This window comes from Mixophyes fleayi, chromosome 8 (genome assembly GCF_038048845.1).
Source record: "Mixophyes fleayi isolate aMixFle1 chromosome 8, aMixFle1.hap1, whole genome shotgun sequence".
Taxonomy (NCBI): domain Eukaryota; kingdom Metazoa; phylum Chordata; class Amphibia; order Anura; family Limnodynastidae; genus Mixophyes; species Mixophyes fleayi.
Genome location: NC_134409.1, coordinates 11,212,116 through 11,225,982, shown reverse-complemented (window position 1 = coordinate 11,225,982; position 13,867 = coordinate 11,212,116). Strand labels below are relative to the sequence as shown.

The 13,867-nt window shown below is 39.2% G+C and overlaps 1 protein-coding gene across 7 annotated transcripts in view; it reads right to left on the bottom strand.

Moving 5' to 3' along the window:
* LRRC7 (leucine rich repeat containing 7) overlaps nucleotides 1–13,867 on the bottom strand; it is a 257,250-nt gene that overhangs the window by 93,713 nt on the left and 149,670 nt on the right. For all 7 annotated transcript variants that reach the window (XM_075181893.1, XM_075181890.1, XM_075181891.1 and 4 more), the window contains 2 exons: nucleotides 13,638–13,727; nucleotides 10,925–10,981 (listed from right to left, as the gene is read on the bottom strand). In XM_075181893.1, coding sequence (XP_075037994.1) covers nucleotides 10,925–10,981; nucleotides 13,638–13,727 — 147 coding nt within the window. The remainder of the gene's footprint in view (nucleotides 1–10,924; nucleotides 10,982–13,637; nucleotides 13,728–13,867) is intronic.

Genomic DNA, 13,867 nt, shown 5'->3' with positions numbered 1-13,867 from the left:
ACTGTATGCAGCGGAGATGATTTATTATGTATCAGATTGCTCTGTGAGCGGATTACACCTATACAGAACTTTTATGTTCTTAATTAGGTTTTTTTTTTACTCCTATTTTCAGTTTTTAATAGTCTCAATAAATAGATCTATTTTCTTTCATGTGCAGTGTTTCAGTTAATATATATTGTTTAAAATCGATTTTTAAATAATTCTTTCATTGCATCAAACGCTATGTATGAATTATTGAGCATGTTACACATGGATACAATTTATTTGCAAAATATATATTTTCTAGATATTGTGGGTAAAGCACATTTTCTATGGCAGCAGCTTTTTTTTGTGTTTGATTTTTTTTGGAATCTGATTGTACAATATGTAGGATTCTAGTTTTTCTTTCTGTACAGTGTTACTACACTCTACTGAATGAGTGTATTAATGTAAACAAGGGGTATTAATGTGCACAAGGTGTATTAATGTGCACAAGGTGTATTAATGTGCACAAGGGGTATTAATGTGCACAAGGTGTATTAATGTGCACAAGGGGTATTAATGTGCACAAAAGGGTATTAATGTGCACAAGGGGTATTAATGTGCACAAGGTGTATTAATGTGCACAAGAAAAAAACGATCACCAAACATGTTCTATTGAGTGTAGTGGTCAAAGACTGTACTGGATCTGGGCGGGGTTTGAGCTGATCATAGGAAGGGCTTATTGTGTCCAAATTTTGCTTTTTAAAATATTGCAAGCTATGTGAAAGGCACAAGTCTGCCTGACATCACCTCGCGTCATTTATTAGATTACATATATTGCTTTGGGGTACATTTAAACGGTTAACTGAACTGCATTCCTTGCCTGTAACTTGCTGCGTGCATTACATTCCCATGTACGTCAATCCTTGTTATTGCCGTATTTTAATGCTTTTTGCCACTTGTGCACTTTATATATTTTAATCCATTTTATGTTCTATGTTAGGTTGCTTATTTTTATCCTCTTTTTGGGTCTGTGTCATTAAGGAGAGCAAAGCATAAAAAAAGAGTAACTTTGCACCTGGGCAAAACCATGTTGCATTGGTGGGGGAGGGTAAATTTAAAATGTGGGGACAGATTTATAGTTGGGGTAGGGCATGTCCTAGATCAACTTTAAATTTTAAAAAATAAAGTTATCAAGTATTTGTGTGCTAGATGAAAAAACAGCCAGTTTTTAACTTGTATGCAAAATAATAAACTAATTTGCACTTCTTGCATTGTAACATGGTAAATGTGTAAATAACTAATTTTATTTTAGGTTGACCACCACGTGGCACAAAACATGTTTTTTTAATGGTCAAGATCTAATTACCGACACTTCCATGGTGGTGCAAAACATGCTCAATGAACTCCATCTAATTAATGAGCGTTTGCAAATATGCTCACTCTCCACCTGTTGTCTGACGTCATGACGTCACATAGCAGGAAAAAATATATTTTTCTCTGGTTCACAAAAGCCCTCCCTTGTTCTGTCACAACATTGCCCTGACATGTAATCAACAAACAGACCCAAACGGTGTCACGCCTTCCTCTCCAGTTTTAAAGGGTTCCCTCAGCGATTTGTCACAGGAACTGCTCCCCATCACAGATGATTAGCAGCTCTCCACAAATCAACGTATTTTATTTATTTTTAATTTTTAGACGAGCACTGCCATCCAACTGTAAATCACTTTAACCATTCAATACAAATGTGCATTACTAGAAGATGCTGAGACAAAATGATCGATGATCAATAATTCATAGCAAGCCCGGCTTATTCCTCGCCCCTGCATGAGAAAGCTAGAGAGAAGTCTATATGAAATAGATCAAAATGTCTCATGATCAAAAGAGAAGAGGGTTGAAAAAACGTTCACAAAGAGCTGTCTCCCCGACTGCGGCAGTAACTTTATGCTGTAGTAACTGAGAGCGGCTGAGTACGAGAGGTCAGAATGTTGTGTAACACAGCGGAATGATAGAGAACAGCCGGTGTGTCGGGATTCCGAACGGAGCAACATTAGGTTGAGGTTCTAAGAAAAACTTTGTAAAGTTTCAGAACATCAAAACGTGTGTTTCTTGGAAAGGAACTTCGGTGTTCCTGTACTTACATAACCTTTTGAAAATATTTCAGTCTCAGTTGTATGATGTTGGATAGTACAAAAGTTTCTAGAATTCCTATTACATATCATATAGCGGCATCCCAATGTGTGAACCACTCTATGATATGTTATGCAGGCTAAGAGAACCACTGATTAAACTTTCCTTTTTCTCACTTAACACATCCTAATATTTTTCTACCCTTCGTCTCTCTCTTCGTAAGTCTCTCACTCTTTCTCTCAAGGCATATTCATTATTAATCGCACCAGCAACACATTCTATTTCAATCTTTATCGCAAAGATAAGGATTGAAATATTGTGACGATATATTATAAATCTTTACTTTAAGAACAGCAATCACAAAAAAACTACTGTTCCTGTAAAGACCTGTCTCCTATCTCCTCCATGGTCACTATCGCAACGTGGCCAACTTTGCGATAGTGACCAGAGGAGAGAGCAGGTAAGCTACAGTGAGGGATCCGAAGATCCCTCTACCGCAATGCTCTCCCCGTAGGCTTTGCGTTAACCATTGTGTAAAAGTTGCCATTTTCCTGGGGATTTTGCTGTAAAAATAGATGAATAAAAAGACCCCTCAGCCATTTAGTAATATAGCATATTGAAAAAACAGCAATTAGTATGATTTATCTAATAACTGTTAATCGGGTGATAAGCAACAGGCGGCCTTAGTGCCGCAGGCGGCCCTCCGAGCCTTTAACGGCGGCCCCCAGTCACATGTCAGATTTGTTTCTTATAGCTTGGAATACTTGTGTACAATCCCTGCTGATATGTAATTACAGATTGGCGTCTCCTGCCCATGATAAATAGGCCTCCCCATGCCTTGCATGACTCGACCTCTGAGATAATGATCGCCAGAGATACCCGGCGACAGCTGTCATCCAGAGGGAGAGCTTCATAAATAAGGAGAAGCCTATTTTAAATATACCCCTAAATATGTCACTATATTGGGTATTTTGTTGTTTTATTTAGATGTTAAGTTAATTTTGGATAACAAATAGGTCCAATACCCATCAGAGGACAGTGCGGAATATGTGTATTCTACTGGAGTAATAATAATAGAGCTAGTCTTGTCAAAGAGACATACACACATCATACTGAATGGTACATATACATATATTCAGAACTCTAGGCTTTTCTTTTGTATTTTAGGTAGTGGCATACACCTAAATATTAACTTGCCCGGGCTATACAAGTCGCCAAGGTGAGCTTAATGCGGTCATACTTGTCTAAGTCTTCCACCTCCATCAGGGAAGTCTTGGAGGTCAAAGGTCAAGGGTGCGGGGTGTGACAACAAGACTCCTGCCATCGCCTATACCACGCTTTGTGTCATCGCACAAGGCCGCGATGACGCCATTCTCAGCGACATCGGGGTCCTGCCCGATTCACAAGAGGATGGGGTGGGATCGGGAGAATGGCCTACTCTTCCCAGGAGCCCAGGAGGATTCCCCCAAAATCGGGAATCTCCTGGATACTGAGCAAGAGTAGGCGAGTATGAATGTAGTATATAAAGGACTTTGTGAATATAGCACATGTGGTCATGAAGATTCATGGCCCTGGTTTTATTGCAGTAGAGCTGTTATTATAATGAACGTAAAGAAAATGTTCACAGCTTAAACAACATTAAATTCTAAACAGAGATTGTGATTATACACATCCCAACATACAGAAAAAGAGACACTACGCAATTGCTGATGCAAACTGAGTATGATAATAATAATAATAATAATACCTAGTAATCCATGTGCTTCTCTTACGGTTATTCCCCCTAGCTGAACCCTGGATGCCAATAAAGTGCCCGGTGACAGCTCTGATTTAAGTTATTTCTTTAAGTATATATTATTAACCATGTTTATCTACTGAATGTATTATATATAAATAGTACAGACCCAGGCGGGTTATTGCATACTATATCCATACCATAAGCTGTAGCTGTTAGCTTATTTTATAGCTGCAATCTAGCCCAAATTTTCAGGAACAGTCCCAGGGTTCAAAGATTTGTTTCTGGAATATTGTTGTCCCTATTTTTCAATATTGACCAACTACACGATAAAACTAGTTTTCTTCATGTTAGGTGCAGTCATCTCCATTGTTATTCTCTAAACTTTAAAAGTTAATGTTTATTGAAGGCAAGTATTTAAAAAGCAAAACGATCCCTTATTCTCAAGTCCTGTAAACGTGACATAGAGGTGACAGTCGTGTCGCTGACATATATCACATTAACACGGAGGACTGTGCATATACTGAGTGCTACACGCTGATTTCTGTTTACATGGACCGACATTATTTATTTATCTAGAAAATGCTACAATTAGTCAGAGCCCTCCAGGGCTATTCAGAAAGATGCTTCAGAACAACTGTATAACAAAGACACAATAACAGAATCGCCTATAGTAATACGTTATTCTGAGCATCCTGCAAATAACTCGACTTTGCTGTAAAACTTGTTGCTATGGATACTTTCCAGTTGATAGGAGCTTGCAAACCTGAATCTCAAGATCTGTCACGTCCACAATAAAAAAGCAATACAAATATCTCAGCTGCAATCCTTCAAGCAGGTCAATACTATATTTTAAACTTTAAAATATAAAAAATGAAAAAAAAATTCAATTTTGTTCGTTCATTACTTCACCATTAGGCCTTGTACAAACATTAATAGACACAGAATGGACTGCAAATAAAGAAAGAAAAACAATTTAGTGCATAATGTAAAATTCAAATCAATAAATGTGCTACTCTGCTCATTGAAGTGCAATAAATCGATGTAGCAGAGGATAAGTGAAGAAGATAAGTTCACAAAACGCGTGGGGTAGTGGTCTTCTGTATGGAACTCCAATGCCTCGCAAATAGGACAATGTTAGTTTATCGTCTACCATCCGCATAATGGAGATATGCTGTGAAAACCTGAACGCAGGTGAAGAATCTGAGAGCCTTTAGAAGATTGGACAAAGAAGGACAACATTTGCTTCTACATGCAGTTATTGATTGGCACAGTTATTGATTTGAATATCACTTCTCGAAAAACATTTAACTTTATATTGTTTTGCTTTATTTTTCATGGTCCATTCTGCACCAAAGGATAACTTCTTGCTGATTCCACAAATGTGGACGGATACTGGAAATCTTCTTTTTGCCCTGAGAGCTGAGAACTTGGACTATATCTTATATTCCTGGATGACGCGGCGCTGGTCAGCTCTACAATTTCTTGTACAAACATCGATAAACAATACTATTTAATAAGTGTAGAGAAGACCTTGAACAGGGCGCTACGAGATGCCTTCCTGCCGCATAGTGTACAATGTACTTAATGAGCGCCTCTATACAACATTATTGACAATTCCGAATGCTGAACGCAGCAGTAAAATTGATGCAAAGTGAAGGAGAATGCGTTTAATAGGCCTAAAATTGTGCACCAAGTGCCCCATTTGCCCTTTGTCATACTCACTCTGCAACCTTTTTTTTTTATAGTATTCTGACTGTGGCACTTTAAATTATTTGTTTATAATTGTTATTCCAAAAATATTCTCATCAACCCGTCAAGCTAAGAGAGAAATCAACAGAGTCGTACATGGTGATTTGATGGAGCATTAAATATATGAGAACATTGGATGAGGCTGTAAAAGAAGTGTTTACAAGGCTCAGTACTGAAAGTTATTATCCACTTCAGATTTTGCGGATGCATTATAATTATTCAGTTGCTAGGCAACCGGAAATTCAGTGCAACAGCAATTCAACTGGTGCTCCTTCAGTCCTAGATTGCCCACAAGTAAACCTAGGCTAATACCAAGGGTCTGACGCTCTGCAAACCTAGGTGCACTGCTTGTTCGTGGAGGTTTCTCCAAAGACCAGAGAGTAGGCGTCTGCCTTGATGTACGCTGGGCAGGCCATACAAAGTGATGCAGTGTGCATCCAGTGTAGGTGCAGTGATGCAGTGTGCATCCAGTGTAGGTGCAGCGATGCAGTGTGCATCCAGTGCAGGCGCAGCAATGCAGTGTGCAGGCGCAGTGATGCAGTGCGCATCCAGTGTAGGTCCAGCAGTGCAGGTGCAGTGGTGCAGCGTGCATTCAGTGCAGGTGCAGTGATGCAGTGCGCATCCAGTGTAGGTCCAGTGATGCAGTGTGCATCCAGTGTAGGTCCAGTGATACAGTGTGCATACAATGTAGGTTCAGTAATGCAGTGTGCATTCAGTGTAGGTCCAGTGATGCAGTGTGCATACAATGTAGGTTCAGTAATGCAGTGTGCATTCAGTGTAGGTTCAGTGATGCAGTGTGCATTCAGTGTAGGTCCAGTGATGCAGTGTGCATACAATGTAGGTCCAGTAATGCAGTGTGCATCCAGTTTAGGTTTGATGACTCCAAAACAATATTACTGGAAATCACACTAAACCCCGGAGATGCACAGGACTAATTACAGCCACTATCTTCTTCCTCACGTCCAGCGTCCCTCCTCTTCCCAGGGCTCTCTGTTCTTAAAGTAACTGACTCTGTTATAGCACAAAATTCTTAATCAATCCTACCCCAAAATATAGCAATAGTCCCATCCCCTGGAATCCTCCACTGTAACCATTTTTGGAGATCCCACTCACTACCTTTAATGCTCGATTCACCAGCAGCTATGCACACTACAACATGAGTACACTGCAAGCCACCCATAGTGATTCTACAGAGGCAGTAGTAGGGGCGGAGGCTATACGTTGAGGGGGGGAGGAGTAGACATTTTTAAGTAGTGGTTGTGTAAAATGTAGAACCTCCTTAATTAAAAAAAGTATGCAGCATATTAGATTGTGCCAACAAAACTGATTATTCCTTGATTAAAGTCAGTGATTAAGGTTGTCGGAGGCACTCTTAGAGAAAGTTGCCCACACTTAGCAGCATGCAGGGAACAACTTCTGATTCGCTGATTAATCAGAGTTGATCTAAAAATCTAGGAAAGTTGAGGCAATATGGTTTACCATCAAAACACGCAGCCCGTAAGGCCACTTTTTGCTGACTGCAGGAAGCAGGACAGACACAGGAAGGCCTGGGATACCAGGACATTAATACTACTGAAGTCTTTCTGTCCCAAGTACCCTTATATCTGTCCACACATCATACCAGGATTCGATGTAGCTGTGGCTTTCACCCCTACATCTGCTGTGGGACCCAGCACCTCGCCAGTGATGTCAGTCTGGCAGTGAATCAAAATGAATAAGCTTCTCTCTGATTCACTGCCGGCCTGACTCTGTACTACTGCAAGTCTTGCTATGGCGGCCAAGGGGACAATATATAAAAGGGCATAAAACAACGTTGGGTATGGCAAGACCGAAAAGACCTCAGACTACCAAAGGTTGCATACCACTGCTATACAACATATCCAAATATTAGTTTGTGCTCAAATAATTTGCATGAAATGCTGCATTAATAACTAGTTTATCTAATAGAGGGAATAGACTCGGAATGACAATAACGTTCTAAAGCACAAAATGGAATAAAGCGCAATAAAAGCTGGAGGAAAACACAACGATGGCAGATCGATAGGATTCGTCTCCCTGCAGAGTTAGGCTGCGTCGTGTTCTGACAATCTAAAACAAAGAGCCCCATCCAACTTTCTAATCTTTCCAATTGCACGCTGATAAATGACTCTAATAAAACAAGAGGAGAACCAGTAGCCAGAGAAGCATTTTAATCTAATTAATCTTCTTGTGGGTCAAACTGTAAATAGAATATTCTCAAACAGAAATGGGAAATTGATTAGATGCTTGGGCTAAAGCATGTCTATCAAGGAGATGATTAATAAGGGGTTTCCTGCAAGGTCAGACAAATCTCCTTTTTTAAACCCCCTGTTCAACAACACGAAGGACTTGTTTAAAGAAGAATTGCATCCACCATATGCTTAGACGGTATTAATCCATGATACCACAGATTGTGAGAGGCACCTTTTGCAACAGAGAATGTTTAATTTTAGATCTTTCAACATCTTTTCTGCTTCAAGATACCCGATTGGATGGCAGCAGGGGGGGGGGGGGGCGGAAACCCCCCCTTCTAAATCCTGCGTTTGCCCCTGTGGGGATCCTGTCCTTTACACTGGGAATCCTGTCCATAATACTTGGAATCCTGTCCATTATACTGGGAATCCTGTCCATTATACTGGGAATCTTGTCTATTATACTGGGGATCCTGTCCTTTACACTGGGAATCCTGTCCATTATACTTTGAATCCCTTCTCCATTATACTTGGAATCCTTCCTCCATTATACCTGGAATCCTGTCGATTATACTTGGAATCCTTCCTCCATTATACTTGGGATCCTGTCATTTATATTGGGAATCCTGTCGATTAAACTGGGAATCATGTCCTTTAAAATGGGAATCCTGTCTATTATACTGGGAATCTTGTCCATTATAATTGGAATCCTACACTGGAAATCATTTTGTTAGCATTTGAAATATTTGCAGCGATTCATGAATTTTTGTGTAAATTTTTCTTTTTTTTTTTTTTTTTGCCATAATTGATGGCAAATTGTTTTTTTTTTTTTTTTTTTTACACTGTAAGACTGCCCTGCTCCACAGAAACCTCGATGGTCTTAGTTAACCGTGCTAAACCAAGACAAAAATGGAGATGAATAGTTATTTGGCCAAAATAATGTCATGTGATATTAGCAGGGGTCAACTACTGCACAATATAGAAGGACTTTGAAAAAAACCCAATAATATTGTCATTCCGATAACTACAGTCAGGCGTGTTAGCATCACAAATCCAATATTATGGGATTCCATAATTACTATGTCCAATGTTTGCCTATTGTCAAACTCATATCCCTTCTATAATCTTATAACCTCTCCGTGCCCAGCGAGACCACTTCTCTTCCACACTTGTCTTTATCACCTTTTCTATATTCTGCTTGTTAATGACTCTGTTCCCATCGTCTCTCGTGTATATGAACCAACCTTTGTCAAGTTCATCTTCTTCAACACTTCTCCTGTGTCCATTAACTCACCTGTCCTGGACTCATTAACTAATCTTTACGGTGCTTGTTAATTCATCTTGTCTGGCTGTGTCACATAAATATTAAAACATTAGGTAGCTAATTACGTTCAGTCGGCAGTGAAACACTCTTCCACACATCTGTAGGTGTGAGATTTTGAGTTATTTCCGATTGCCAATAGACACAGCTAATATTACCAAAAGGATAGTTAGGGATCACTTACAATTTTGACCGTTTAGTAACAGTTTAAAAATTATTATACAACATAAAACACTGGGGAATGGTCAGTTTATAGCAAAACAGGATATTTCTCTAACATTTTGATACTTAAACGTATTGTAAAACAGGTACATTATGCATCAATGTAAATTTTACTTAAGCAGATTTAGGGGTATATTTACTAAACTGCGGGTTTGAAAAAGTGGAGATGTTGCCTATAGCAACCAATCAGATTATATCTGTCATTTTGTAGAATGTACTAAATAAATGATAACTAGAATCTGATTGGTTGCTATAGGCAACATCTCCACTTTTTCAAACACACAGTTTAGTAAATATACCCCTTAGTCTTACACAATGAGAATATGTTCAGAATAATACCTGGAAACACTATGGGGGGTATTAAATTGTCAGCAAGTTTTTTTTTTTTTAGCGTGTTAAGTAATTTTAACGCTGTTTGTCATAATTTTCGAGCTCGTTAACTTTACCCGCAATTCAATTCCATTTTTACTGCTATGTTTTTTTCATGAAACGGTCCTCTCGCACTCCAGTAGAAGGTCCATTGAAAGTATAGGGTGTGCAAGAGACAGCCGCGTTAAAAGCTATTTAATTGTTTTTTAACGCAGCGGGTTAAACAGGAAAGTATGCAGTTTTATCTCGCACCTCATTGGGGTGTGTTAAAAATAAAACCTCTGAAAAGTATTTGAAATCATGTAAAAGTGTTGAAAAAAAAGTAAAGTTATGTCTATCACTAATTCCTAACTTGTGTAAGTTGATTTTCTTGAGAAAAAAGATTGAAATAACAAAAAAACATAAAAAACATAAAAAATAAAATAACTAATTAATTATATTTATATATGTTTTTGGTACAAATATGAATGTAGTAATGTGTTTTGACATGGTATAGGTGATTGTATTGTAAAAAATAGTTCAGGGCAGCACAGTGGCTTCAATTGAGTTCAATTCCTGTCCATGGCCTTATCTGTGTGGAGTTTGTATGTTCTCCCTGTGTTTGCGTGGGTTTCCTCTGGGTGCTCCGGTTTCCTCCCACACTCCAAAAACATACTGGTAGGTTAATTGGCTGCTAACAAATTGACCCTAGTCTGTGTGTGTCTGTCTGTGTGTGTGTATGTTAGGGAATGTAGACTGTAAGCTCCAATGGGGCAGGGACTGGTGTGAGTGAGTTCTCTGTACAGAGCTGCGGAATTAGTGGCCCTATATAAATAAATGGTCATGATGATGAATAACAAAATATGCTAAAGAAAGTACTGTAATGTAGATATTATCAATGTGTAATGCAATCTAATGTATGCAAAACCTTTTTTCTGTGTTATACATGAGAGTGTTTAAACTCCCCTTCTCTCCCCTAAAATCTCGCAAACACAATTTTTAACGCGCGGGGGCAGCGCTAACTCTTTTTCAATTGAATTGCACGAGTTTTCCCGCTGCGCTAACTCAAAACGGTCGCTATTGCCATCAAAAACCCGTGGGAGATTTTTTTCTTTTAACACGGCGGGGGAAAAAAAATCTCGCTAACAATTGAATACCCCCCTATGAATGGTTATAAGTACAAGAAACAACAGAGAGCTGATCCACACAGTTCACTTTTAAATAGAACTCAAAACATTCACTTACTTTGGTAAAGTTTTCAAATGATTTTCTCTTAATTCTAATATCCGCAATTTGCTGAGCCTGAGGAAGACAGATTAAAGTGAAATGCTTGTTATAAAGGAAAAGTGCACGTTATAAGAATAATAATAATAAGAAGAACACTGGTGAGGATTCTATTCATACAGAGATAAAACCAAATATCCGCACTTCAAACAGATAAACTAAGAAACTTAACAAGAAAACTGTTACTCTGTCTGCTAGCTGTGGCTACTGCAGAAGCTGTACACAGTAGACTCTATTATAATACACAAGTGATGCTAATATACATATAACGCCGGTATATAATATGTTTATAAACAATAAGTGCTGACGTAATCGCTTATAATTGGTGAGCTCTCATTTCAATTCTTCAGTGTTTATTAGTAACACGTGTGTATTATAAAGAATAATGCCCCTGTTACGGTTACAGATTTTATTCACCTTCAAAATCCTTATAATTTGCAGTAGACAGTAAATCCCATAACTTCAGTTTTATTGTACTTTATGTGACATAATCCACTTTCTACTGTGAAATGTCAGGATGCCCACCAGGAAGTTTGGTAGCCATATAAAAGAATGAGGACCCTAAAGGACTAGCCCAGGCAGCCCCTGCCTACAACTGGAGAGACAGATTGGGACCAGGGGGGGTAGCAAGTTATGTACAATAATGGTGGGTAGGTACAATATCCAGATACACCCTTAGGAGACGTATCTGGATGAGCTGCCCTAACTCACACTTACAACAGCTTTATTCCTGTGGAATTCACTATAACGGCTGTATGACAGCATCATACACAAAGCAGCTGCTTAGTCCACTAAGGCATTACTCAAGCTGTTAAGGGCCGTACGAGGTTCCCTTGGCGGCCTGCTGCCCCGCACGGCTCTGGATGGTCTACTAAAGAGCACAACACTCTTCGGAGAATGCAATAGTAGAATTTTTTGACGGCAAAATGAAAATGACAAGGACATAAATCAGACGATAAAAATATCACAGGCAAATGAGGATAGTGTGTCATGCCACCATTCCCTTCTCTTTGATTCATTTATCCTCTGCTACACATTATACAACTGATGTAAATCTAGAGTAATTGAACAGCTCTTCATTAATAAAACTATAGTCAGATCCAACGAAACTCCCTGGTTTCAAAGAGCGAAAAAACACCAAAGCGTACCTCCTTGGACTTCACAGGGTCATTAGGGATGAACGGAGGTGGTCAAATGACATATTTATGTATGGGATTAATTATTCAGAGTGATTGATAGTTTTTCAAATTATTATTATTATTATTATTATTATTATTATTAATAATAATAATAATTTTTAGCACCATGTCTAAATGACACTAAATTATATTTAAAAATGAACCCTGTCTTTCCCCCACCCAGCTTATTAGTCGCTGCAGGAGGAGGAACTATAGGTGGTATTTCAGGAACTATAGGTGGGATCTCAGCAACTATAGGTGGGATCTCAGCAACTATAGGTGGGATCTCAGGAACTATAGGTGGGCTCTCAGCAACTAAAGGTGGGATCTCAGGAACTATAAGTGGGCTCTCAGCAACTAAAGGTGGTACCTCAGAAACTATAAGTGGGCTCTCAGCAACTATAGGTGGGATCTCTGAAACTATAGGAGGTACCTCAGAAACTATAGGTGGGATCTCAGCAACTATAGGTGGGATCTCAGCAACTATAGGTGGGCTCTCAGCAACTATAGGTGGTACCTCAGGAACTATAGGTGGTATCTCAGGAACTATAGGTGGTATCTCTGGAACTATAGGTGGTACCTCAGGAACTATAGGTGGGATCTTTGGAACTATAGGTGGGATCTCTGAAACTATAGGTGGGATCTCAGCAACTATAGGTGGTACCTCAGGAACTATAGGTGGGATCTCAGCAACTTTAGGTGGGATCTCTGGAACTATAGGTGGGATCTCAGCAACTATAGGTGGTACCTCAGGAACTATAGGTGGTACCTCAGGAACTATAGGTGGTATCTCAGTATATGACATTCCCTGGAGAGCAACAGTGATTATTTACTTTTTTCCCTTTTCAGTTTTCTGTGATTTCTGCATAACAGGTTTCTGTAGAGAAGATCACATGGATAAAGTGGGCGCTCTTGTAAATGTCTAGAAACAATATAACTTTATATAGTATATTAATAGAAGCCTAGTAACATATCCCCCGACACTGGAGGGAAAACATTGGGGACATCCCTAACCTACCCAACTGCGCCACTAATCTGCCCATCTATGATCCGTCCCACCCTTACCCAAAGATTGATGAGGTTATGCCCTTTCAGACACCACAAATGGGGACTATTCCATGGAGACATTTCTAGGGGTAAACACAGAGCACAATACTAGCGCATTGGAACTTTGCACACATAACATCATGTTTATAGTTCCATCCTTGCGTTGAATCAATGTACGATATATTCACAGCACAGAAAGTAGCAGCTCAGGGCCGCGGTGACCACATTTAACCCACTAGCCCTGTACTTGGTAAATGACCCTGTTAAGCTATAAAATGATGCAGAAGACGTGATTATGCTGGATATAGGAGCCAGACATTTTCGGCAATGAAGACAGGAAAAGAGGGACAGACAGGTGAGTGGAGAAATTAAAAATAGAAACACTTAGGAGATATAAAATATAAAATAATGTCCCAGTCATAATAATTCAAGTGTCTCTTTCAGCTCACCTTCCAAAATTGGCTGGAAGATACTCAAGAAAGGCATCATTAAGGTACAGCTGAGTTAAATTAAGGAGCTGCGTAAAGCCATCCGGTAGCCTGAAAAGAAGACGCAATCAATTAATGTATCAGTCAGAAAGGAACAACGTCTAGATGTAATTAATCGTACGGTATTTCCGTCTGACCCTCTTTATAAATGTCCTCTATTGTCTGCCATAAGGAGGCCTTTAAAAGGCGGC